The following is a 23,907-nucleotide window of genomic DNA, read 5'->3' as shown; positions in this document are numbered from 1 at the left end:
CTTCTAACTTAGCACACAAATGCAGACAGAATCACTTCTGCTGGTGCAAATCTGCATTCACAAATGCTGCACTGAGCTGTAACCCAACACTTGACACTGCTGTTCACCCTGAGCGGCCTGGGCAACACAGGAAATCTCCTGCCCCCACCCCCACTCGGCTCCACACCGCTCCCCTGAGCTGCTCAGTATCACAGCTCAACTCTCCCGGGCCCTCACTGCAGCTATCAGTGGACTGTAACACTCCAGTCCCAGAGGATCTCGTGCACCCCACGGCATCTGTAAACACAAACACTCGCGGACATGTTCATGCCTGTATGCTCAAAATGTCAACACACAGGAACATGCATACGCTGCACATTCTTCAAACACATTTAAAAGTGAAGTGCATTGCTGGGTGTGTGTAATCACAATGCAGTCAAAACCCCTCGCAGGAGCACATACACACACACACACACACACTGACTTTCTAAACCAAAACACATGTGGACTGTAATGAGATTACATGGTTCTTTGACAAGAAAGACTTTCTTGCTCAGCTAAAATGCCAGCGGTGACAAAGGAAAAGAGAGAGAGAAATTCCCTTAAACGACATCATACAGAAAGGAGAGACGGCAGCAAGGTCAGACAAGTATTTGTCACCTAGATTAAACAAGCCAAGTAAAGGGGGGGAAGATATACAGTATTCTAGCCATTTTATCCCCTCCGCTGCCATCCACACTCATTCCATCAGCCTGAGTCACATTATTTATAAAGCAGGGAGACAAACTATTGACCTCGCTTCTTCTCTCAATGGCATCAGCTGACTCTGACACTGACAAGGACGCTGGGTGGAGGGGGGTGGGGGTAGAATGTAAGATGGGAGAGTGTGTGTCCAGTGGTGAAGGGGCTCCTGGCATGACGGAGAGAGAAGGACAAAGATATAAGAATGAGTACTGACAATATGTGGGGATAAAATGACTAATCCTAATTTAAAGGGGATTTAGAAAAGGCATGTTGCCCCACACAACAAAATAATGATGTCTTCTTGTGGCATTCCTCTTTCAAAATTTCACAGGGTTCTTGTCAGACACAGAAACTCAAAGACGGTAATATCAAAGGAATGGGTTGGTAATGATGAAATGTTGGTGTAATTGAAGTGAATCGTATAGCGTTGCATTAACTAGGGATTGGTTTTAAGCAGAAGCAACAACCTACATGTTAATTCTGGCACACAAGGAAAATACACATCTTATCTATTCAAAATATCCAGGAAAAACATGTTGATAAAATTAAATGTGGTCTAATTATTGCAGAAATTCCTCAGATGTCAATGTTTTAGTAGATCTGTAGAGCTTTTAGAAATACATAAAATTAAAATTCCATTAAGTTTAAAACATTTTTATGTAGCCTTATAAAAAGTCTAGAGGAGGCTGAAAAGGCAATAGTTTAACAAGATTCAAGATTCAAAGCATTTATTGTCTTGTACAGTGTGGAAACGTATTTCCCTGTGCGATGAAATTCTTACTTGCAGTGCATTTGGGCACCATGCAACTGCAGAGAGAGCAAACACATCTGCCAAGGAGGACGCCATGGTGTGTAAGAAACATGACACATGCCACATATGGAAACATGAAACAGTTACTCTAAATTATTCTTTTTTGAATAATGCCATTTTATAGTTTTATAATAACTCTATTATGACCAAATAAATGTTATTATTTCTTGATTTCCAAAACAAAAAAAAAAGTTGCTTACATGGAGGACAAATGACTCAGGCCAATACCAGGTATAATTTAAATCAAACCAAATATTCATACGGCGCTATTTTAGGATCCCCTTTTCTTTTTTTCTCTCAGAGAGGATGAGAGAGTAAGTGTTCTTTAAAGATAATCTCTTAATCTGCAGGGAGGTAATATGGCAAAAGATGAAATATAGTGCCAACAAATGTTGTGAAGAAGAATAGTGTTGGCAGGTAAATCTAAACAATGTGGTCTTTAAAGTTATGAAAAAAATAAACAACATTGAAAGAAGCAAACATTGTTTTAACAAGACAGCCAACGCCAATGATATACACAAGAATACTCTAAACTGCCCATTAGTAATGTAAAAAACAGTGTTTCTCAGCCAAAGCAGATTAATTTAATATAAAAATGTAAATTATTTGGTATTTTTATTAGGCTCGATAATTGGTCGAAGATTGAAAACAGAGTGTATCGAGAAAAATTAATGCAGTGTGGATTTTGTATCTATCAAGATGAATTTCGAACCCAGTCATTTTTGTGTGTTGTCGGTCAACAAGACAGATAAAAGACAGTCACCACGAAACTGCAAACCCACAGGGGTCTGAAAATTGCCTCCGCCACATAAGGTGCTCCGGTCTACAAAATAACACGGCTTACTCCAGATAGTGGGAAAGAAAAAAAAAAAAAAAAAAAATTCATTTTGAAGCACAAAAAGTGGAAATAATGGGATGATGCAAATGATCACAATGAAAACATGCAGTGAAGTCCCTACTGAACACAGAACTGCAGTCATCAATCTCCCAGAACCACTGCAGCAAAGTAACTGCCTGTTTTGGTGCTGTACAAAGGGCTGACTAAAGGAACTTCACATCAGATGCCTCTTACACTATTCGGCAATGAAAGGCTCAGGTCTTCTTTTTCTTTCGGCTACTCCCTTCAAGGCTTGCCACAGTGAATCAACTTCCTCCATCTAACCCTATTCTCTGTATCGTCTTCCTCACATCAACTAACATCATGTCCTCGCTCATGATATCCATAAATCTTCTCTTCCGTCTTCCTCTAGGCCTCCTGCCTAGCAAGTCCAACTTCGACTGAAAGTATTGGGTCATTTAAGATTATTTCTAACTAATAAGATAACATAGAGCTTGGCAATTTGAGCCTACATCATCGCTATGATGAATTATTGTAAACCAACTGAAGATCTTCAATAATATAAAGTATTTATATCTAAAGGATGACAGCTTTGAATTGAAGCAAGACAAATATTAAGAGTCAGTACCTACATACCTACATCTGGAGGAGGTTAATATTCTACAATTGAAAAATCCACTGATAATCTTTATATATCCATCATTATGTCAAAGTGACACTGACAATTACATAAAAATGGATTCACCTGAAAAGAAGATTGTGAGAAAAGTAAATTGAATCTGTTATTGGTCAGAAAAGAACTCTGCAGCATCTCCAATACTTAGCCACAGTTCTTGTGTCGTAAGAACACACAGTTCAGTGGATCATCAGCTCAAGAGATTAAATCTTTCAAACACACACTGAGTGTGACCACTATCCACACATGTTGTGTGCAGCTGCCGCTACATCTCTGCTGTGTTAATGATTGGCAGCTATAAAACAAGTTTCTCTTCACGGATAATAGGGATTTACACCTGGCTGTTCTGTGCCATCAGTGCTGCTCTTAATCTCACACATATCTGTGGAGTCGATCTCAGCGACGGCAAAAAGCAATATGACCCCACGCACTGCATGAAATCCTGCATTTACCAGTTCACACACACCTTTACACAATTTCAAGGACCGGGCTCTCAGCACTTGTCATCTGATTCAAAGTCTTTGTAGCTTAACCGTACTGTGAAAAGTGGTGCCAACTGTAGTCTTTGTAATTTGGTATTTCTATCTACATGGATATTTTGTAAAATGACAGCCTGAAACCTCAGATCCTGATATCTGTCATGTTCATATCTATATCCTCTTGTGCTGGGATGACCCAGTTTCCACACAAGGCTCATTTAAGTTCCATCTAATCTAATTGAGTTTTATTGTTTATCATTTCATTCTCTGTGAATTACCATGTGACAGTGTTGTTAGGCACCTAAATGCCATATATTGGTAATCAATTCAAATTTGATTTTAATGATAATGTTCGCCTTTTCAAAACGGCGGACATTGATGACGCACGAAATATAAAGTCAAACTCAATAGACCCAATTATAGGAAGGAGAATGACACTGACACATTCCCCAAGCCTACTACAATTGCATCATAAGGTTTAACAAACTACTGCCCAGATTGTATATTTGGAGGATTACACTTGGTAGAATAAATTCTTAACACCATATTAATGTGAAGTCGACAGCCAAGTGGTCATGTCATGCACGTTGGTACTTCTCTGCCAACAGTCAAATAAAAAAAAAGGAAAAAAATCCAGAGTTACCAACAACACTAGTACCACGATCACATTTCTACGGTTAGTTGACCAAAAAGGGGGATTGTTTTATATAAAAAGGCCTAAAGTGGATAGTGTTCAGTTGAATATACAGTGTTATATTGTCAGGACATGATCTCACATATGTACCTACGACAGCTGTGCTATTATATTTGAGTACTGAAAAGACACTGCATACTGAAAACTGCAATTTTTAAAATCCACATGGACAAATGCCATCTGTTTGCACTTTCATTTTGTTTGTTTAAATAGCTCTCTTTGAGCCACAATAATAATAGTAATGATAGGTTAAAGTCCCAAATATTGGTATTGGCTCCAAAATACCATACCATCTGTGGGACTCTAATTTTTTAGACAGGTCTATTTTGGTGTAAACACCTTGCAGGACAGGGCACCATGAACCTGTGGCTTCATTAATTTAGTGCTTAGGGAGTTTTCAGACCAAGGTTATTCTGTCTAGCTCACTAATTGGCTAAAGACAAAATATAATTTAGAAACAAAGCATTTATACAAACAAAGCTGCTTGGAGATTACCAGAAATAACAACAGTAAATCTATTACAGTTATGACCATTTGAAACATTTTATCTCTGAAATTGGAAAATAGCAAATAAATATATGACCTACTGGCAAATAATTTTTCACATGATCCTCTTTACATTGATTATGATTCAATGTCTCTGTGCAGGGAAAGATGACATCCTACCTTTTGCTAAATGCTGTTGAATTCAAATAATGAATGAAAAAAGATGATAAAACTGCTGTAATTATTCAGCATTCGTGGGGATTTTTGGTTACAGCTATTATTGTGACATTACTCATTGTTGTTTGCATTATTACTGGCTCAAGATCTGCATATCACAAAGGCTCAATCTATCGCTTCTGCCTGGTATTTCTATAAGCCAGCAATTTCCCTGCAAACGTATACTGATGTCAGTTTCCTCATCTGGTCTGCATTCCAATCAGGGCCTGACAAACACCAACACAATAAAATGTTTGGAAAGAGGGAGGGATGTTTTTTTAATGTTATTTTATTTTTTTCCTCTCAAGTGTAAGTTGTTCTGATGGAGAGCATCCATTACATTCAGATATACAAGCACCCTAAGCCTCAGGTTAGAGCTATTTATTGTTGCCATTTTATGGTGGCATGTATGTTCAAGAGGTGGAACTCTCCCTGTGCAGCACGCTCCGCTGCAATGTTCAATCTGGAGCTGATTGGGACTATAAATTGGCCGTTCCACTCGGAGGCCCCCGCTGATGTGACACCATTTAATTGCTGTGCCTTTTGCCTGTTTCAGGTGAATATGAATGACAGTCATGAAAAAGCCCAATGCACGCAAATGTCCAACTGTATTTGCGAAATACGTGGTTGTAAACATTGATGATACCTCATGTTTAGGTAATTTTGCTGTTGCTTTGTAGTTTAAACTGCCCATACAAATTAATAAAATGCATTTTTTATCTATTAGTATGATTATTTATTGCAGAGTTAATCATTTTGCCTGTTTCACGTGAATATGAATGACAGTCATGAAAAAGCCCAATGCACGCAAATATCCAACTGTATTTCTGAAATACTTGATTGTAAACCTTGATGATACCTGATGTATACGTAATTTTGCTGTTGCCCATACCGATTAATAAAATGCATTTAAAAATATGAGGAACAGAGTCAATCATTTTGACTGGTGTACAAACTTGACAAACACATAAATGACTTTAAATTTATCTTGAAATTCAACCCCAATGAAGCAGGAATTCATAAGCAATTGGAGCACACGGTAACATGTAATATTTACCACTGTCTCGAGCCTATAATGCAGAAAAAAGCAAATAGATAGAATAGTTGTGATAATGTTAGTTAATAGTTATGCTCTTGTGTCTCGTCTGTGTTGACTTGAAGACTTGACTTGGAACTTGTATATAGAGACTTGAGACAGATATGGGACATGAGAAACAACCTGATCCCAACTTTACTGTTTCAAAATCTGAGCCTGTGTGTTGTTGTAAAATAAACCCACAGGATTAAACACGAAAGCTTTACTCTGAGAACATCGTAAAGTTTCAAAGGGTTCTGTTTGCACTGCAAGTACAACCTTGAAAGTAAGTAACAAGATCCAGAACACAAAAGACTACTCCTTTTATTTTCTTTTTCTTGTATGCAAACTACACAACAGGGAGTATATGAGGGGAAAGCAAAGGGAGAATAAACAGCTCATCTCGTTTGAATAAATGTCTTCAGGCATCTAAGCCCATTGAAGCGCGAGCTCAAGGACTGTGATACATCAGCATATATTTGCAGGTCCATTCAGCTTCCCCATTAACAAATTTCCCGTTAATGACGCGCTGATGGATAAGATGTGTACATGCATTTTTTTTTTTCTTTTTCGTGCAAGACATGAGCATCAACATGTGTATGAGAGGCTGTATGACTGTGTGTGCATGCCTGAAAGAGAACTGCAATGCAGTCAGGATGTCTGCTTTTAGCCAGTGGTTATAGGCTGATTAACTTAGACAGGCTGCCTCTCAGACTCACCACAACACAAGCAACTAAGAAACCAGCGTTTCCACCGCATGAGAGTCTGGCAATGAAGATGTGGTCCCCCCTCAGATATGGTCTACCAATTAATCAAAAATTAAAATCATTACACTAAATACAACTGACAAAACACTTTGATGCCCCCCCCTTTCCTCTATCTGCCCTTCAAAGTACCCATTAAAACAGACAAATATTTGTATTTCTCATAGCAGCTGGAACTGGACATAAAACCACCAAAATCTGTTTTTTTAGAAATATTATACAAAGGCTGAGCAAAAAAAAAAAAAAAAATCATAGTATTTAGAGCATGTTTTTGGGGGGTGGGGGGCTTCCATTTACCAATACAATGTGTGTGTGTTTGTAATGATAGTGGTTTGTGGTTTGGTTTAATATCAAATATGTCAGAATAAAAACCCTTTCAATGCTTCAAAATGAAAAAAAATATTTAAACATGGCATCTATAACCTGGCTGTCTAAGAAATGCTTAGAAATATTTTATTCACCATTACTTTTCCCATTACTTAAATTACGGTGTGCTGATTTTAAAAGTACCGTTGCTAGTTTTCATGATTATTAGTAGAAGGACAATGTATTAAAATTGGTAGGTAATGTATCACATATATCTCCAAATGTTTGACGTTATTTTTGCCGATTTGCATTAACTGAGGGGAAAAGTGATCTGCAATTAAAAAAAAAAAAAAACTGAAAGAAGTTCAGTCTTTTCCAAACCTGTATATAGACACTAAAATTATGAATGATGTAATTTTTCAACACAGAAAAAATGATATAGTTAGATTAAATTAAAGTAATGCAATTTTGATCTATTCGGGGATGCACTGAATTATTTCTCTTTGTGTATGTGGATCGTGGTAAGAGTGTTTACATTTCCACAAATTAAAGCCTCCAAAATGAACAATTATAAATACACTGATTTCCTATATGTCAATGGAGTGCATGTGGATATTTTTAGTAGATCACATAAACACAGCATATTAGCCGCAATTAAAGACACAGTTACTGCGATAGAGTACTGCAGAAATCTTCTGATACAGAAAATGTCAGGTTGTTTATCTTGTTAGACTGATTCACATTCAGAAAAGTCTGCAGATATTTATGATATGAGAGTAGGGTGCAAAAAAATAATTTGGTGGTTTTGAGGCCACTCTTAAGGGGAAACACTGTAAGGATTTCACAAACTGGGTAAGAGGTGAGATCTATTGTGTCAACACCAGTGTTTCAAAAATATTAGCTTAGAAAAAAGTCCTAACAGCAATCAATTTCTGCTCCATGTGGGGAGATCACACATCATAAATGGGAGCAGTCTTTTAAAAGTGGTTCCTTGCTGGTTTGGCCACAGCCAGCTCTCTAACAGGTCGCTTTTGTGAGCACATGCTCCCCCCCCTCCTGTGTTTTCAGCTTCACTTTCCTCTGCTCTGACAGGCATTCACTTGTACTGGTTTTGAACAGAAACACCATTGTTGCCTTCTGCTGCGGACAATGCCTGCTGTTTTGCCAAAGGGTCCAAAACACACATGAGCTCACTTTTCCCCTTTGTCTGCTGTAGATTCTCCTTATGGATCTGGTTGTAAGGCCAATAAGTGTCTAGTTAGACTGCAGTAGTTCAGGACAGGATGTCATAATGCTAAGTGAGTACTTCTACTCAAATGTAAGGTCTGGGTAATTGGGTAATATATCCAAATATCAAATATCATGCAGCTCTGAGAAAGCGCTACAGTTTTTTATGCATGGTGTTTTATACTTTGTATGAACAATATGTCATGATAGTTCAGTGATTAATTTGATTGATTTTTTTTTCCTTTTTTAAGATTACCGGAAACATTTTTGAAATCAGAAATCAAGGCAACCTTTCAATTGGCAACTTTGAGACCTTAAATACATGCACAAATATACATATAATATAATGTAATTTATTTATTTCTAACCATCTAAAAACATAGTTAACAGAAACAGATTAACTATAGCTTGTTTAACTCAATAGACAGCCATCTCAAAAAAACTAGCGGAAGTCAGACTTATTTGAATTTCCCCCATGAGGGATTAATAAAATATTATATAGTAACATTTTAATTATTGGCAAGTGTTTGAATTTGCCTGTGCTCATTGACACCTTGGTATATTTAATTATTGCTTATGTTTTGAATCTTAATATGCGGTAAAAGCCAAAGTCGGTGTTCCCACAAATAATAAATAGGTAGTTGGTAATTTGTTCTCTGGGCTCACAAGAAATGAATACAAGTTAATATCGTCTGCGGCTACTTAACTGCTAACAAATAAATATTTTAATAGACTACATCACCCTCACTGCAATTTTTCAGAAATTCTCCCGCTATAAATAGAGGACCTGAGGAACGTTAGCAACACCTCCAAATCAACCATCAGTATTACATCTCTATTCAAAGTTAAAGAAGGTAACAAACCTGCCCTCAGTTTTAACATTCCTGCCTGCAGCTATAGTTACTTGACGAGGCCTCCGGAGGTATGTGACCCTCAGTTACATTTACAGGCCTTATAACTGATAAAGGCAGTGCCACAGGCTACCGAGTGACTGGCAGCTACTACATAAATAAAGTTGTTCTGCCAGTGAAATACAAAATAAAAGTTACATCAGTTCACACAAGAAAGGATATTGAACAGGTGTATGTATATTGCCATGGGTAAGGTATCCTTTTAGTACTTTTCTTTCCCCTTAAATTATTGTACACCTTTGATATTATAATCTCTCAATTTTTGAAATCCTGGAATGAAAAACATGGAATAAACCTTGATATGAAGTGTAACATATCAAAAGAATCAGAAAATCTTCATTCAATGTAAACTGAAAATAATCAACAATAATCTGAAAAGCAATGAGAAATGACCCTAGCGGGAGACATGGGGGGCCAGGTGAGTTAAATAATGGCAAGATATTTTGCAAGCGGGTGGTTATTTATCATCAAAATCGTTGGATTGTTTAAAATCCTTACCAATCAAAATATAAAACATATTGGGGAAAAAAAACTATTTTGTCACTTCTGTTATCCCTCCCAATTATGAAATAAAGCAAATTAAGATATTGAATGTTTTTAAACTTACTCGATGACTGATTGATTTACTTACTTGCTGACAGACGAGCAGATTAACTGTGACTGACTGACAGGCTGCCTTGCTTGCTCATTGATTGATTGAGTGATTAAACGAATGGTTGACTGACTAATGTGTTTTCCCAGGTTTAGATGATATTGCACAGCATGCACACGCACACTCACATAAACATGGAGTATGTTCATGCTCAACCGCCACCCCCACAGTGTAGCCTGTCAGTGCGTGCAGCCGTTTTCCACCTCTTGCATTATTGTGCAAATTGAAATGCCAAGGAGAGTCATTCACACATGCAGAAAAACCATGTAGTGTGTGAGTGTGTGTGTGTGTGTGTGTGTGTGTGTGTGTGTGTGTGTGTATACTGGGCGGGAGGGGGGCTACCTCCTTTTTCCGCTCAGTGTCTTGGCAAGCAGAAAGGGAAATATGATTATCCAGCGGGGGAATTGTTTCATCAACACCTGGAGCAGATAGATGAAAATAGGAGGATTTATGTATTGAGAACAAGCTTACCTCTGCTGCCAGGAAACAATTAAGCAAAAAGCTAGGACATTACCCCCTGTACTACCTCCTCCTTTCTGCTACACCATTGCTTCCCTGCCTTCTTTAAGCCTCTGAATTTATACAGTGCTCACCTCACACCTGTGACACATTTGAGGAACTGATGGCCGGCCGTGGGAACACAGATGGAGGGATGGTTTTCATTTCCACAAAGTGTCTCATTAACAGCTGATAACCAAAAGTCTATGAACTGACGGAAATTCATTACACTACACAAGAGGCGGAAGCCCTGCACGACTAGAAAAGCAAAATGTGCTCTTGTCGGAGATATGATCATTTTAGACGTATTATTAACATTTAATATGCGGTAACATGTCGGAATTGGTATCCTTTTTAAACATTGAGAGGAAATTTACATTTATGTAGATTAACTTATTGAATCACTATTGTAAAAACGTGTGATTTACATCTTTTTAATCTTTGATAAGTGCAAAATGAGGTAATCAAACTGATTTAATAATTGTTTAAGAATAGAGCCTGTTACATGGGTTAAATCATTATCTCTCCATTTTAGGCTGGTTTAGATTAGAGGCTCATCGTGTGCATTTTAAAGTCTAATGGCCTCTTTCTCGCACTATTGAAAAGATCCTTAGAGCACAATAATTATTAGCCTCCCCAGAGATACAGCTGCAAGACTTTAATCCATAAGTTAAATGTAGATTTTTAATGACATAATTGGTGAATGCCTTTTGACTCCCAATAGTTGAGACTGAGGCTTGGCTCCAAACTATGTGCTAGGAATGAATCCATAATCTTGGAAAGACACTTACAGTAAGGGTTTTTTTCTCTAACGTAAAATGAAATTATGTGATATCTGTCTTCATTCATATAACAGACCATTTTAAATACCACTGAAATAGAATCACATATTCTGCAAACACACACACACATAAATCAATAATTTGCGTACCTCTAACAATATCATCTATCTTCTGTTAGTATGGTGGATTTTGATACTTCACATCAACATTCAATGGCAAACTCTTTGGTTTGTGTTACACAATACAAATAGATTTGATACTATAGATAATGAAGAGGGCACAATGAAGTGGAAAAACAAACACGTATCTGATAAGGCAGAAAAGGGTGTTTTTTATTAACAGCATCTACTCATCAAAACTGTTGCACCACTTGAAAGATTGCTGATTAATTGTTCATTCATAGGTGATTTCAAGGCAAACTTTCATTGACTTCAGGACATTTGGAGAGAAATGTGTTGGCGACTTGTATGTATTTTGGGATATTTTTCAGTGATGTGATCATAAAGCCTTCCTGACAGGCCTGACCAGTGCGCACTCTTTGATTGAAATGCTATAGCTACAAACTATAAAATCAGTGTGACTATAAATAGCCAGGTATTTGAACACAGCTAAAGCAGCTGCTGGGATCAGAGATGTGGAATGCAAACAGTAGCTTGGCAGAATACTGTTTATGTACTCTCTCTCTTTCGTACGCTGACGGTTTTGTTTATTGACTCAACAACTGGCCTTGTGCTCAACTGCTTTGTGTGTGTGTATGTGTGTGTGTCTATGTGTTTCTGTGTATTTGTAATTTTGATCTCATTCCACGCCTTGGGTAATGCCCTGCTGGCTCAGAGGTGTATGTCCTCAATTCAGATGCACTGACAGCGTGGCCTCCCTAAAATGAGCTGTGTGACCTCTTTGCAGGAGAGAGACCAGATGCATTTTACAGTCTTTGATGTATGGGTAAACAACCTGCGGATTAAAAAGTAGAAAAAAAAAAAAGAAAAGAAGTTGTCAAAGGATGTATTTGTGGTCTGTATAAAGGAAAGAGGAAAGCAGACCGAGAACAACAACAGTGGCACAGACTTAGAGAATGAAGACGGGAGCTCACAATACTTGTGTCTGGCAGATCTGACAGCTCGATCTCACAATGGACGACAGAGCTTGTGTTGTCCTTGCAGGCTTAATTGCGGTCCCTATTTTACAAATTCCCCATTAAAATATCCCGCCACATTTTAAACACTCACATCATTTATCCCACAGACCTAACAAGGGCTTGAGCCTTTTAAAGAGAGTGATAAGTGTACAGAACCATACATCCATGGGATTAGCAATACACAAACCAGAATAACAGCATGTTTGTCCTTTTTTTTTTTTCGCTCGAGTATTGTATGCAACAAATATATTTACATCGGTTGCATCAAGGTTGTTAACTTTTGCAACATTAAATCATCACACATAAGGGCTTTACTACAATGGATACATATAATCTCAAAAGAGTGCTATTAGGATTTAAATCCATTTTTTAGAAGCACTGGCCAGATACTGCTTTCTTCAGACTCTACATCTGTGTCTGTGCAAGACCCCTTTGTTGACATGCCTGCAGCGTGCGGACAGACCTTGCTGCTCTGACCGTGTACTTAGCGTTAATTGCGGTCCTCTACATTACAGGACTTTGGTTACTGCATGTCGGAAATGCAACACACATACACACAAAATAATGCCCTTCATGAGCCGTTTCCAAGGTACAATATACTGGATTATTATAACAGGTCTTATTATGGTAAAAGCATGAAAGGTGTAATGATTTCCATCTAAAACAAATGCACTGTTTGGCGATTTCAATTCAGTACAGTCAAAAAAAAAAGATCTTTCCACGTCCTTATATTCTATGTGTCATTTAGAATTCACTTTCAGCAAGACAAATACATGTAAAGAATCATATTCCTTTAGGCAAACAAAGACTGAGATGATTAGTGTTTCATCATTGCTTAGTTTGGAAACAAACAATTTAATTCAATTCTAGCTAAGCACAGGGAACCTGAACACAAGTGAGGCACAAGTTTTGCGCAATTAAATATGCAGGTTTTTTTTTTTTGGGGGGGGGGTTAAATGGCTTCATTATAGTCACACACTTTATCTAAGGATTAAAGAGTAAATTAAAATTTCATACTATGACCTCCAACAGATTTTTTTTTAAATTTACTGTGAGTGTCAAGGTTCAGAAATACCTGAGTTGTTTAAAATCTTTGTTAAGACTATATATTATAGCTTGGCTCAACACATGAATACAATACCCACTAGGTGAATGTGATGGCAATTCTTTCAAAATAATCCGAAAATTCAATAAAAATGAATTATATATCATCTGAAATGACATGGAGTGGTTGTTTATAATGCCTTAGTGATAAGCTGTTCTTTCCTAACCAACCTATTCTTGTGCTGGTAATTCATTTGCAATAAGGCCATTAAAGTGTGGCTGGTGGAGAAAGCCTGACAAATAATACAATGTCTGCAAAGCATCACTGTTATTTACACCCGCTATTTTTCCATTAGTGTAATAGATTGCACTAAGTCTGGAATTCTCTCATCCATCCATTGTCTAACGCTTGTCCTACACAGAGTCGCAAGGGATGCTGGAGCCGATCCCTGCTGTCATTGGGCAGGAGGTGGGGGACAACCCAGACTGGTCATCATTTAATCACAGGGCAACATTAATAGACAGACAACCATTCACTCTCTCATTTGCACATCTGGGCAATTTGCCAATTTTTGGAATTCTCCCATTTAGCTAAATGAAGAGTAATTGCAAATCTTTGGCCAAAAAAGGTAAAGTTTTTTTCACATACATACAGTTGCAAAAGTATTCATTCCTACAATCTTGAAAAGGCATCAGTCAAACACAACACCAGTCATTTTATCTAAAGTGACAGGCTAAGTTGTATTTGTACCTGCCTGAAGGAGTAAGAGTTTGCTACAGTGAGTTACCTTCAAATATCCTCTGACAAACCGCTTGTATTTGTTGAGCATAATGTGGATTGGGGAAAACGTGCTTCAGTTCATTCGAAAAGCGAGTATGGCAGCTCATCCCTGAGTTGTCAGGCAAACGTCAGCAGACAGAGAATGGAACCAAGGCATCAATGGGAAGGAGAGAATTTCCACATTGCATAACCAGCCTTTTCCAATGCTATTATCTTGGCCATGGCTTTTAATGTAGCTGCCAAACACTGAAGCAACAATCACTATTTGGCTTTGTTCACCCACACATATACATGCAGAAAAATAGAAAAGGCTAAATTGTGTGAATGTAATCAAAACACCAACAAAGAATGTGCTGTTGTAAATTTTCCTATAGTGACTTCTAGTATATGGTGCTTTTCATTATGTTCCAGAGAATATTTAGGGGATCATCCAGCTGATTTGATGGATATGGACTGGGTCAAAACCATTGATGTGATTGCATTTGGATTTTAAAAGAGTTCAATCTGTGACTTTATCTGTAAAAATATATGGTCAACATTCCTTGAAATACTATTGTATACACTAAGCAATTGGATATTACAAAAACAACAGTAGAAGTGGAGCACTTCTCTATTAAAAGAGTTAAAAACTGAAGATTGGTAAAAACCGAACACCTTTGTATTTGCGTCCTCTACATTGGAGACTACATACAATAATATCTTCACAATGAAGCTAGTCATCTCACCAAGTCTGACATTATATGACCTATCATGCGAAACAGTTCATCCATAATGTTTGGAGCTTCAATACTTGTTAAGTCAGGTCAATTTACTCACCTGGTATTTTGAGTCTTCATTGTTTTAATTAGCTTTTTCAAAAGAACATACTTTTTCAATACTAGTTATATAAATGTCAATACAGTGGAATTTAATTACCTTACTAAGGTAACCAACTAATGACTGAACTGTACATGAAAACAATCTCAAGTTGCCAATGTTAATGACTAAGAGTGAATCAAAGGATTAGTATTTACAGATTAAATTCTTAAACACTTCTCACATGAAAGTTCATCTTCATTTTTTTCCCCAAGTAACAACCTGTAAAATACCAGTTATTTTTGCAACAACCACTGCAATAGCGGAAACTAACTGCAAAGTCACTCCAAAGTGACCCACTTCATTGTTGAGTGTTGACCTTGGTTTTCAGAAGTCTCTCTTTTTTTTTTTTCAACACACTCCCCCTCTCAGCTCAGTAAAACGTATCAGCAGAGCTTTGTGTTGAATGGCTCTGCACGTCTGGAAAAAAGACCAACCCTCGCATGCAAACAAAATGTTGAAAAGGAATTCAAGGGATGTGAAGGTTGAAGCAGGCCAGTCTTTCTGAGCTCTTTTTACACTCTGTCAGCAACAGGACATGGCTGAAAAGGAAAACAGCTATTACTTAATGAGCCACTTAAAGAACGCCTTCTCTGTTTAAGTGTCATGATTTTTATTTATTATAAATCCTTCAGTGCCCTCGTCATTCCCTCACAGTCTATGTGGCCAAGTGTACTATTACATATTATACAGAATCACAGGGTTGGAGAATTCTTCAGCTGGATGACAAATATAAGTACTATTAAGTTATTGCTAAATAATGTATTATTCTAAAAGTGTTGAAATTTAATGTCTTTTGTGTACATTATTTAATAACATGCATTCATCAAATAGTCATGCAACCACAGAAAGGTTATGAAAGGCAAAGGGGGGCACAAATCAGCGGTGGATAATTACCAGGGAACCTTCTAACAGTGGAGCTTCTAATCCATCGCATGCTCAGAGACAGCATCTTAATCACAGCATAATTACATCCTGTCATTCACCGCAATGAAAACACGGAGACAGGAAGATGGAAGACAGCTTGAAACGACAAGCAGGAAATGGATATATATGTCTACAACAAGCTACCCCTGTACTTTTATATGCCACTTAATATGTGTCAGCTACATTGTGCCATCTGTGCTTTTCATCAATTACTTTTTTCCTTGTGGTGCCTGAAAGCAAAAAACAAACAAAAAAATAAACCAACATTCTTATTCTGAGGTGTCTGTTGAATGATTGCTCAAAATAGACAAATGAGAGCACTTCAAATGCGTTTCTTGCATACCTTTTTTTGCACTGTGTACTTATTATACCCAACATTTATTGTGAAACCTTTCTTTGCCTACTGGAGTTCAGAGTAAAGTCTTGTTCTGTATGATGACTAATATATTTCATATGATGGGTAATGTTTCAATTAGGACTGCACGTTTAATTTGATATAACTCGAATGCTTTTGACAGACAACTATTACCACAATTTCAGTTTAATGTCCATACAAAGAGAATCTGATTTACATTGAGAAAAGAACATGAAACTTAGCCAAGCTCTGGGAAAGACAGGTAGCTCACTTTCACACTCCATGAGTCTACTAGTTTGGGCGGGTAAGAGTGTATTATTTTGATTAGTTTTAGTATTGTGAGCCTTGATGTTTAAAAAGGGACAGAACTGTTGACAAAAAGTACCACAAAACATCCACTGATTCAAACAAGTTTGCATTATATAAAGATTGATGAGTTTAGGGAAAACGTGGCAGGAGCAAAGAAATACTGTTGCTGATGCCCTGACCTACATCCACAGGAATAATGGAGTCAAAATGGTAAAGAACAGCACCTGAACATTCAAGGACAAAAGAGAACATCAAATGCTCTCACTTCCTCCCCAACTTCAAATTAATTAAATTATGCTTTTCATTAAGAGGAGAAGATCATCTTAGCAAATTCAGTCATGCAAGACTTTATAACTAACAGATTTCTGTTCAGGATTATTAAAGTAAGCGACAGGGAAGATTCCTAAAAAGACATAATTACAGAACTATAGAAGAAACAAAAAGGTTGGATTACCAAGTGATGGGGCTAAATCATGCAATTACAAATCTTTGATGGATTATCGTCTATTAAGACGCATTAAAATGGCAATTTACAGGATTCCTTTACCTTTACTTCTAAATATAATCAAACGGCAATACAAATAATACAGTTGAAACAGTTTTGCCATATTTTCAAATCCAGTTTTGGACCCTTTTTTTTCTTTTGGAATTTGCATGGCATAGGGTTTCATATCCTAACATCCCCAAGCCATTTTATTTGCGTATAAATCTGTTCAAACGGTCATTTTAGGTGGACTATCCTCTTTGTGGAACAAAGAGCGAGTCTCCTTTCGATGTTATGAGCGGTTTAGACTGAGGATAAGGATTAAGGCCAAGGTTGTGGTTAGGCACATGTGGAAAGCAGCAGCATCAACTCATGTTGCATTTTATTTGGTTTCAAATAAATCCAAGACTTTGAAGATTTTCAGTCACAGCGCTGTACAAGAAAGTGATAGCAAAGTTTCTTGAGAGCAGCAACAGACCGAAACATTCCTTTTGTGGATATATTAATGTCACACAAAAATGCTCTGACATGGAGGAAAAGATGAGGTCCATTCCCAAGTTTGGATGTGACAAAGAGAAAGCCTGCTAATGTGACCGCGCATTAGCAGCCATGTTGTTGCATACAGTGTGTGACAGTCAGAGAGAGCCAGAGCTGAGGGACTACAAGCATTAAGAAAGCTTTCTCCATGGGATGCATCAGCCAATGAGGAGCGGAGCCTCGGGGGGTTGCCCTTTTAATTAAAGCCCGAGTTATTTGTCAGTGCCGACATATGATGCACAACACTATCACCAATAGGGGAAAGAAAAAAAAATTGTGGCAACCCTGCAAAAAATCTGCTGCCTCACCATGAAAGCGAGAGATCTCACGACAGCAACCACAGCTGCAGGTTTGAGTGTCAAGATTGCTTTGCACGGTTATACAACCACCTATCACAAAATGCACATGCTGAGCGAAACCACTGGTAACAAGAGCGGGTTACTTAAGAGATACTTTCAAGCTCGTAATCAAAAGACGAAACCAGCTCTAAGTCGGAGGTCAGTACGATTCTTTGTAGGGGTTTCCAATATGGATTCATGAATTGTTCAGGGACTCTCAAGCATCCAAACTAATTTGACAGAAAAAAATATTTGCTGCAGTAAAAACTCCGAATAAAAGAGCACATGGTATGAATCGCTGAGAATATGAAAGATTCGTAATCGATGTGGAAGTACTCTTTGAACTGGAAGACGGCAAGTGAGGTTATTTCAGGGTAAAGCCTAGAAAATTGGAATCTTTCAGCTCGGAACAAAGCGTGGGGCCTTAATTTTAGCTCATTATGACATTAAAAGAGACATACTTGTAACTGGAATGTTACAAGCTTAGAACCATGCACCAGCTGGGAAATGCGGGCAAGAAGAAAGTGAAGCAGCAACTCACAGCTTCCCTAACAACTACCATCAAGATCGCCTGGGGCAAAGGACTTAATTTCCCCATATTGCTCTTGAAGTGCTGCTCAATGGCCAACAACAGATGTTGATCAGTATAAATGCGAAAAACAGGCGCACGTAAAAAACAAGAACAAGTTTTCAAAACAAATCTTTCCCGAGCTATTAAGAATAAAATAATGCTAATGAACTTTGACAGATAGATTGTTCTATGTTAAAACATTGCCAGATCTTCCGGCTTTCTGCCCTTGACGCTGCTGAAATATCACTAAATCAACAACAGCTAAATCCTCATTAGAGTGAATTTAGAAACTCATGCGGCGGAACGAAAAACCCAAACAAATCTGTAAATTCATGTTAAAGCAGATGAACAGAAGGATTGTGGATTAACGAGAGGGGATTTGCCACTCCAACGTCACTCACACAGCAAATGGAGCAAATCAAACATCTTATTAATACTGTGACAGATGGATAACTGTGTCATTTTATTATCTGCTCACTTCAATACCCACACGGAGACTTGTATACGGTTAAAGCCACAGTGGGCAAGTGCTTTTTATCGTATCACGAAAGTCACACACGAGCCGTCATCCTTGAATCAACTTTAAATCAAAAATGTATATAATTTCTGTAATATAAACAACGACTCTTGAAATACATTCTCTTAAGGAATAACATATGCTCATGTTTGGCTCCAAAAACGGAGATATTGACACCACCGAAATTGAAAAAATCATATCAGCGTTTCATATTTTCCCCCACAATATTTAAGAGTGCATCACAATGCTCAGAGGTTGTGTTTATACAGTCAATATGCACAGGTACATTAAGTAAGCAGCTTTTTGCCATTGGACTCAAAGCAAATAAACATGCCGTAATCAAACATAGCCGTGACTGCATATTGCTCTCAGCTGTAATGAAACAGGTTACGGGAGCGGGCGAGACCATCATACAGCCTGAGTCTTCATCAAGGGAGCTTGATCCTATCAGTACAGAACTAGAATATCAACAGAAGCAACAGTGTGAGTTGTATTTAGAGTGCTCTGGGAGAAAACCATAACCCCGGGCACTTATGATCAGACTGCAGCTGTGCACAAGCCACGGACTTAAAATAAGGCAACCAAATGATGGTGACATTAAAACAAAAGGTGATATGAATGTGATGATGCATGTAGATCCAGAAGTGCTTTGGAGTGCAGCAAAGGCCTTGTACAAAGATTAAGAGACATGCGGCAAAGTAAATATTGAATGTCACGAGGGCTCACTAAAACCAAGAGGGGGACCGGGCATGAATGTTGGCAGAATGCTAACAGGAGAATGGCCTGACACTAACACAAGCATGCTGGCCATCAATCACTTGGACGGGGTTAAGAGGACCACACACTCCTACCACAGAGGGTGTGCAAGCTTATTACTGCATGATGCAATAGGTCAGAGCGACTCTCTGGCCAAATGCTGCGATGTCATCCTCATAATTGATGATCAATTAGCACAGGTAGTGTAGGTCACGAGCTCCGCTCGAGCATACAGTAACTAGGTAAACACATGAGTCATGACCCGACCATGAGACATTTCCAATGTGCACGACACTGCATTTCATTCACAGTAAATACTATTCATTATTGAAAACAGAGATTACTCCAGGCCATCCCAGCGAACAATTACTATAAAGTCAAGCTATTTATTTTATTCACCACCACATCCAGAAAAATCAGTGGTATCCGTTCACACCCCTCATATAATTGCACCAGATCCACCAACATCATTTAGTAAGCACAGTCCATTTGCATGCAAATCAGACCAATTACCAACAAGCAGTGGGCATGTGAGTATCATTTCACATAGACATATCATGCCTCATTTACTTAGCCTTGAAACAGAAGCTTCTATTGAGAGTACACTGTTCTTTCTGTGTTTATTCAGCATGGATTTAGCACCTCAGTAAGAAAATTATTACTGACTGGAAATGTGTAAAATGAAAATTGGATAATTACTTAACTTAATTTCCCCTTCAAACACACACTGACAGCATATTTGTCACTTTATTATGATGAAAAATCCAGAGGAGAGAAAAAAAAAAAAAACAGGCAGTTACAACAAGCAGGACTGTAATGGAAATCCAACCGCCTCCAACACAATAAGAGTCAATAGGTCAGCATGGTGTGTCAGTACCAGCATGCTGGCACAAGTGGAAAAAAAAAAAGTTTTAACTATTATTGTTATTACCTCTGAAGGCTTTCACAGAAGTAGATACGGCACAAATACCCACAAATATGACTCAGTTGCAAATTGCATACATGCAGATTTGACAGAACTGGCGCCTACACAAACATTTTATTCCCAGTTAAAACCATATGACAAGATTATCTCGGGGAAACACTTCAGTGGCATCTGCGGCGCTATAACACTTGATAGACTTAGAATCGCTGATTTTATGAGGCGCAATATTTTTGATCTACGGTAGCAGCGTAGTTTCCTGTTGCATGCTGTTAACCTTCTTGTGTAATTACAACTGATACAGGTCTTCAGTACTTCTAGATTGTTAGAGTTCATGCACCTTTGCTTTCCACTCACACCCCTCCATTTGTGCCTCCTTTTGTACCCACTCCACGAGGGTGAAAGGTCAGGTGAGATGGAGTGACTGTGTAATTGCTGATGACCAGAACAGGTTGAACTTGTTAACGGATTGAACGTGACACATTGATGATCATCTCCATCTCCTGAGCAGCTCCGCATTTCAGTTCAGCCCTCATATGGAGATGCACCACTCTGCTTTATATTCTACGCCGTTACTCGCCAGCAAATCTGCATTCATCCATATAATACTGAGCACTGTATAGGAGGCAAGAGTCAATCATGACTGATTAATTCCTTTGCTGAGCCTACATAAGAGGTTGTCATTGGAATGCGGTGGCCCGTGATCTATGGGCCTTCCAATGAGGTCATCATCTTAAAATATACGGATCTTGGTGGACATGTGAAATGTTAGCCGTGTTTATTAAAGCTCCATTTATATATTTCAGCTCTAGCAGTGAAACGATTTCCCCCGAATGGAGAAACAAAACAGCCCTGTCTGCCTGATGCCCCACGGGGAGCAATGTTTTATTTGTCATTTGGAGCATAATGAGATAAAAAGAGATAAGAGGATGTCACGAGAGAAGATGTTTTATCCCTGAAAGCATTCCTCCAACATCAGCCGTACAAATAAGTAATGACAGAAACCACGTTATCAGTACACAGAGCCGTACAGCCTGTAACAGATGACTGCTGCAGTTTATCAAAGAGCAAAATGTCACTTACAACTTTGAGTGAGCCGGGATACGATACAATCCGAGCCAAAGCGGTTTCTGACAGAGCGGCACCTGTTTGCCTTCCCAGACAACCGATTCGCTGTCACTGATTAACATCTCATTTAGAGCTGGCAACATGTCACACTGAGCAAACACAGTTGTCTTCTGCGGTACTTGTCACACACCGTTGCCGTCCACACATATTGTTGAAGCATTTTGCTGTCAACAGCCCCTGTGCAGACAGAATCAAAGTAAGGACTGATCAGGGGCCATTTGGGAGGGGTGGGGTGGGGGGGGGTGGCACTTGTGAACCTGTGAGACCCTCTGATCTCCATCATCAGATGAATACAAGAAAGATCCTCTCATCAATTGGCATCAAATTAGAGACAAATCAGACCAGCCCTCCAATTGCTGGTGAGTGAGTGATGGGCCTGGAGATGCCCACTTTGACAAAACACTCAATTGATGAAGAATGCAGCACACGCACATGACTGTGCACACGCACACGGACAAAATAAACCCACACTTGGGTTGACGGTCGGTTATCCTTACCTCCAGACGCTCAAGGCTGACGAAGCTGGCAATGGCAAAGCCGTCTATGATATCCTCCTCCTGTGAGCTGGACTCTCGTCTTTTCCTCCGAGGGAGACGCGGCGCTCTGGCTGCAGCTGCGGGGTGCGGCGCCTTTTTACCGGCCAGGGAGGTGGCGTTCCTCCCCGGACTGTGTCCCTCCCTGTCGGAGCAGGAGGAGTTGGGGTCGGGGCTGCGGACATCTCTGCTCCCTGTCTCCCGCAACCTCCGCACCCTCTCCCGTTTTGCCCAGCATCTGCGACCCTGCTTCAGTTTCCCATCCATGTTGTTGGAGAAAGCTCGCAGTGTCAGAATGAATGGCGGTGGAACTCCGCCGGCCCGGGCTCCGCCGCAACGTGTCACAAAATAACACACACAGACACAGACAAACACACACACACACACTCACACACACACACACGCCACACTGGACCGAGAATTGCGGGCTGCGGTGTAACGAGCGGATCGGGACTCCGCAAGTGTGTGTATATGTGTGTGTGTGTGTGTGTGTGTGTGTGCGTGCGCGCGATTGCTTGTGCGTGCGAGTGTGCGCACACAAGAGAGAGCGCGCCTGTGTGCGCGGAACAACGCAAACACGAGCGTTATAACACTCCTTGACCTTGAGTGTAAACCTCGCCAATCTCCATTACGATAAGCAAATGTTGAAGTATCCCGTTCAGGCGGCGGAGAGGGAGAGAGGAGGCGAAGCGGCGCCGGATTCACACGCTATTTTGTCACGAATCTAAGCCGTGTCGAAGCGGTATTCCTCTCAGGCAGGTGCAAAACGGCAAAACTGTTCAAATCCACGCGCTACACTCGCCCTCCAACTTTTGGATGCGTCAAAATGAGAAAAAAAAAAAATTAAATAAATAAAAAATAAAAATTAACAAAAAAAAAAAAAAAAAGAGAGAGAGAGAGAGAGAGAGGGAGAATCTCAAAGAGCCTGACCTCGCTGCATTCCGCAAAGCAGCGCGCAGGAATCATGTCGCTGGCCGCTGTTGTTTTCCACCAAACCGATCCATGATCCGGGGCTGTCGGATAAAGAGCTCGGGATACTATCCGTCCGAAACAGCCCCCCTCCCCCTCCCCAGCCCCGGCGAACAACTACGGATCGAATCCCGCTGTGGAATAATCCCGTCCGCGTTTGACTTCTAAACCATATTCCTCGCTGCGCTTCAGGGGGGCCAAGGGATCCCAAGTCTTGAGAGCTACCTGTGCGCAATATTCCCTAAACGATCCGAACCGTCCGAATAAGCAAACCATCCGAGGTGTTATCAAACTCCACAAAGCGATGAAGCGCTCTATTCCAGCTCCGTTAATGTTGGGTTTCCTATAAATCCACTCCGGTCCGTCCCTTGGCTGCTCAGTCGCTCAGTGACTCGTGGTATTTTCTATTCGCATAATAAGGCTTTGATAAGTGTCCTTAAAGCGACAGCAGTGATTAAAATCTCTTCTCCCTGCATCTCATTCCCCCTTCATCCGAAATTAAGAGACAATCGAGCTTCAGAGAAGCCACAGAACTGACGTATTTCCGCCACCTCTGGCGAGCAATTTACCATAGGAAGGAAGCTGGTGTACAGACGAAGAAGAAG

General features: G+C 39.4%; 1 protein-coding gene across 14 annotated transcripts in view; it reads right to left on the bottom strand.

Moving 5' to 3' along the window:
• fbrsl1 (fibrosin-like 1) overlaps nt 1-23,232 on the bottom strand; it is a 294,403-nt gene extending 271,171 nt beyond the window's left edge. For 10 of the 14 annotated variants that reach the window (XM_086169947.1, XM_086169952.1, XM_086169939.1 and 7 more), the window contains exon 1: nt 22,298-23,232. In XM_086169947.1, the coding sequence (XP_086026073.1) occupies nt 22,298-22,600 (303 nt within the window). In that variant the 5' untranslated portion in view covers nt 22,601-23,232. The remainder of the gene's footprint in view (nt 1-22,297) is intronic. The other 4 variants (XM_086169950.1, XM_086169942.1, XM_086169951.1 and 1 more) reach the window with 1 other exon arrangement.
• Between the last annotated feature and the right edge of the window lie 675 nt (nt 23,233-23,907).

Source organism: Fistularia commersonii, chromosome 22 (assembly GCF_037954325.1).
Source record: "Fistularia commersonii isolate RoL2024-O1a breed Wild chromosome 22, RoL_Fcom_v1.0, whole genome shotgun sequence".
Classification (NCBI taxonomy): domain Eukaryota; kingdom Metazoa; phylum Chordata; class Actinopteri; order Syngnathiformes; family Fistulariidae; genus Fistularia; species Fistularia commersonii.
Note: the sequence above shows the minus strand (reverse complement) of the source record. Positions and strands in the feature narration are given on the sequence as shown.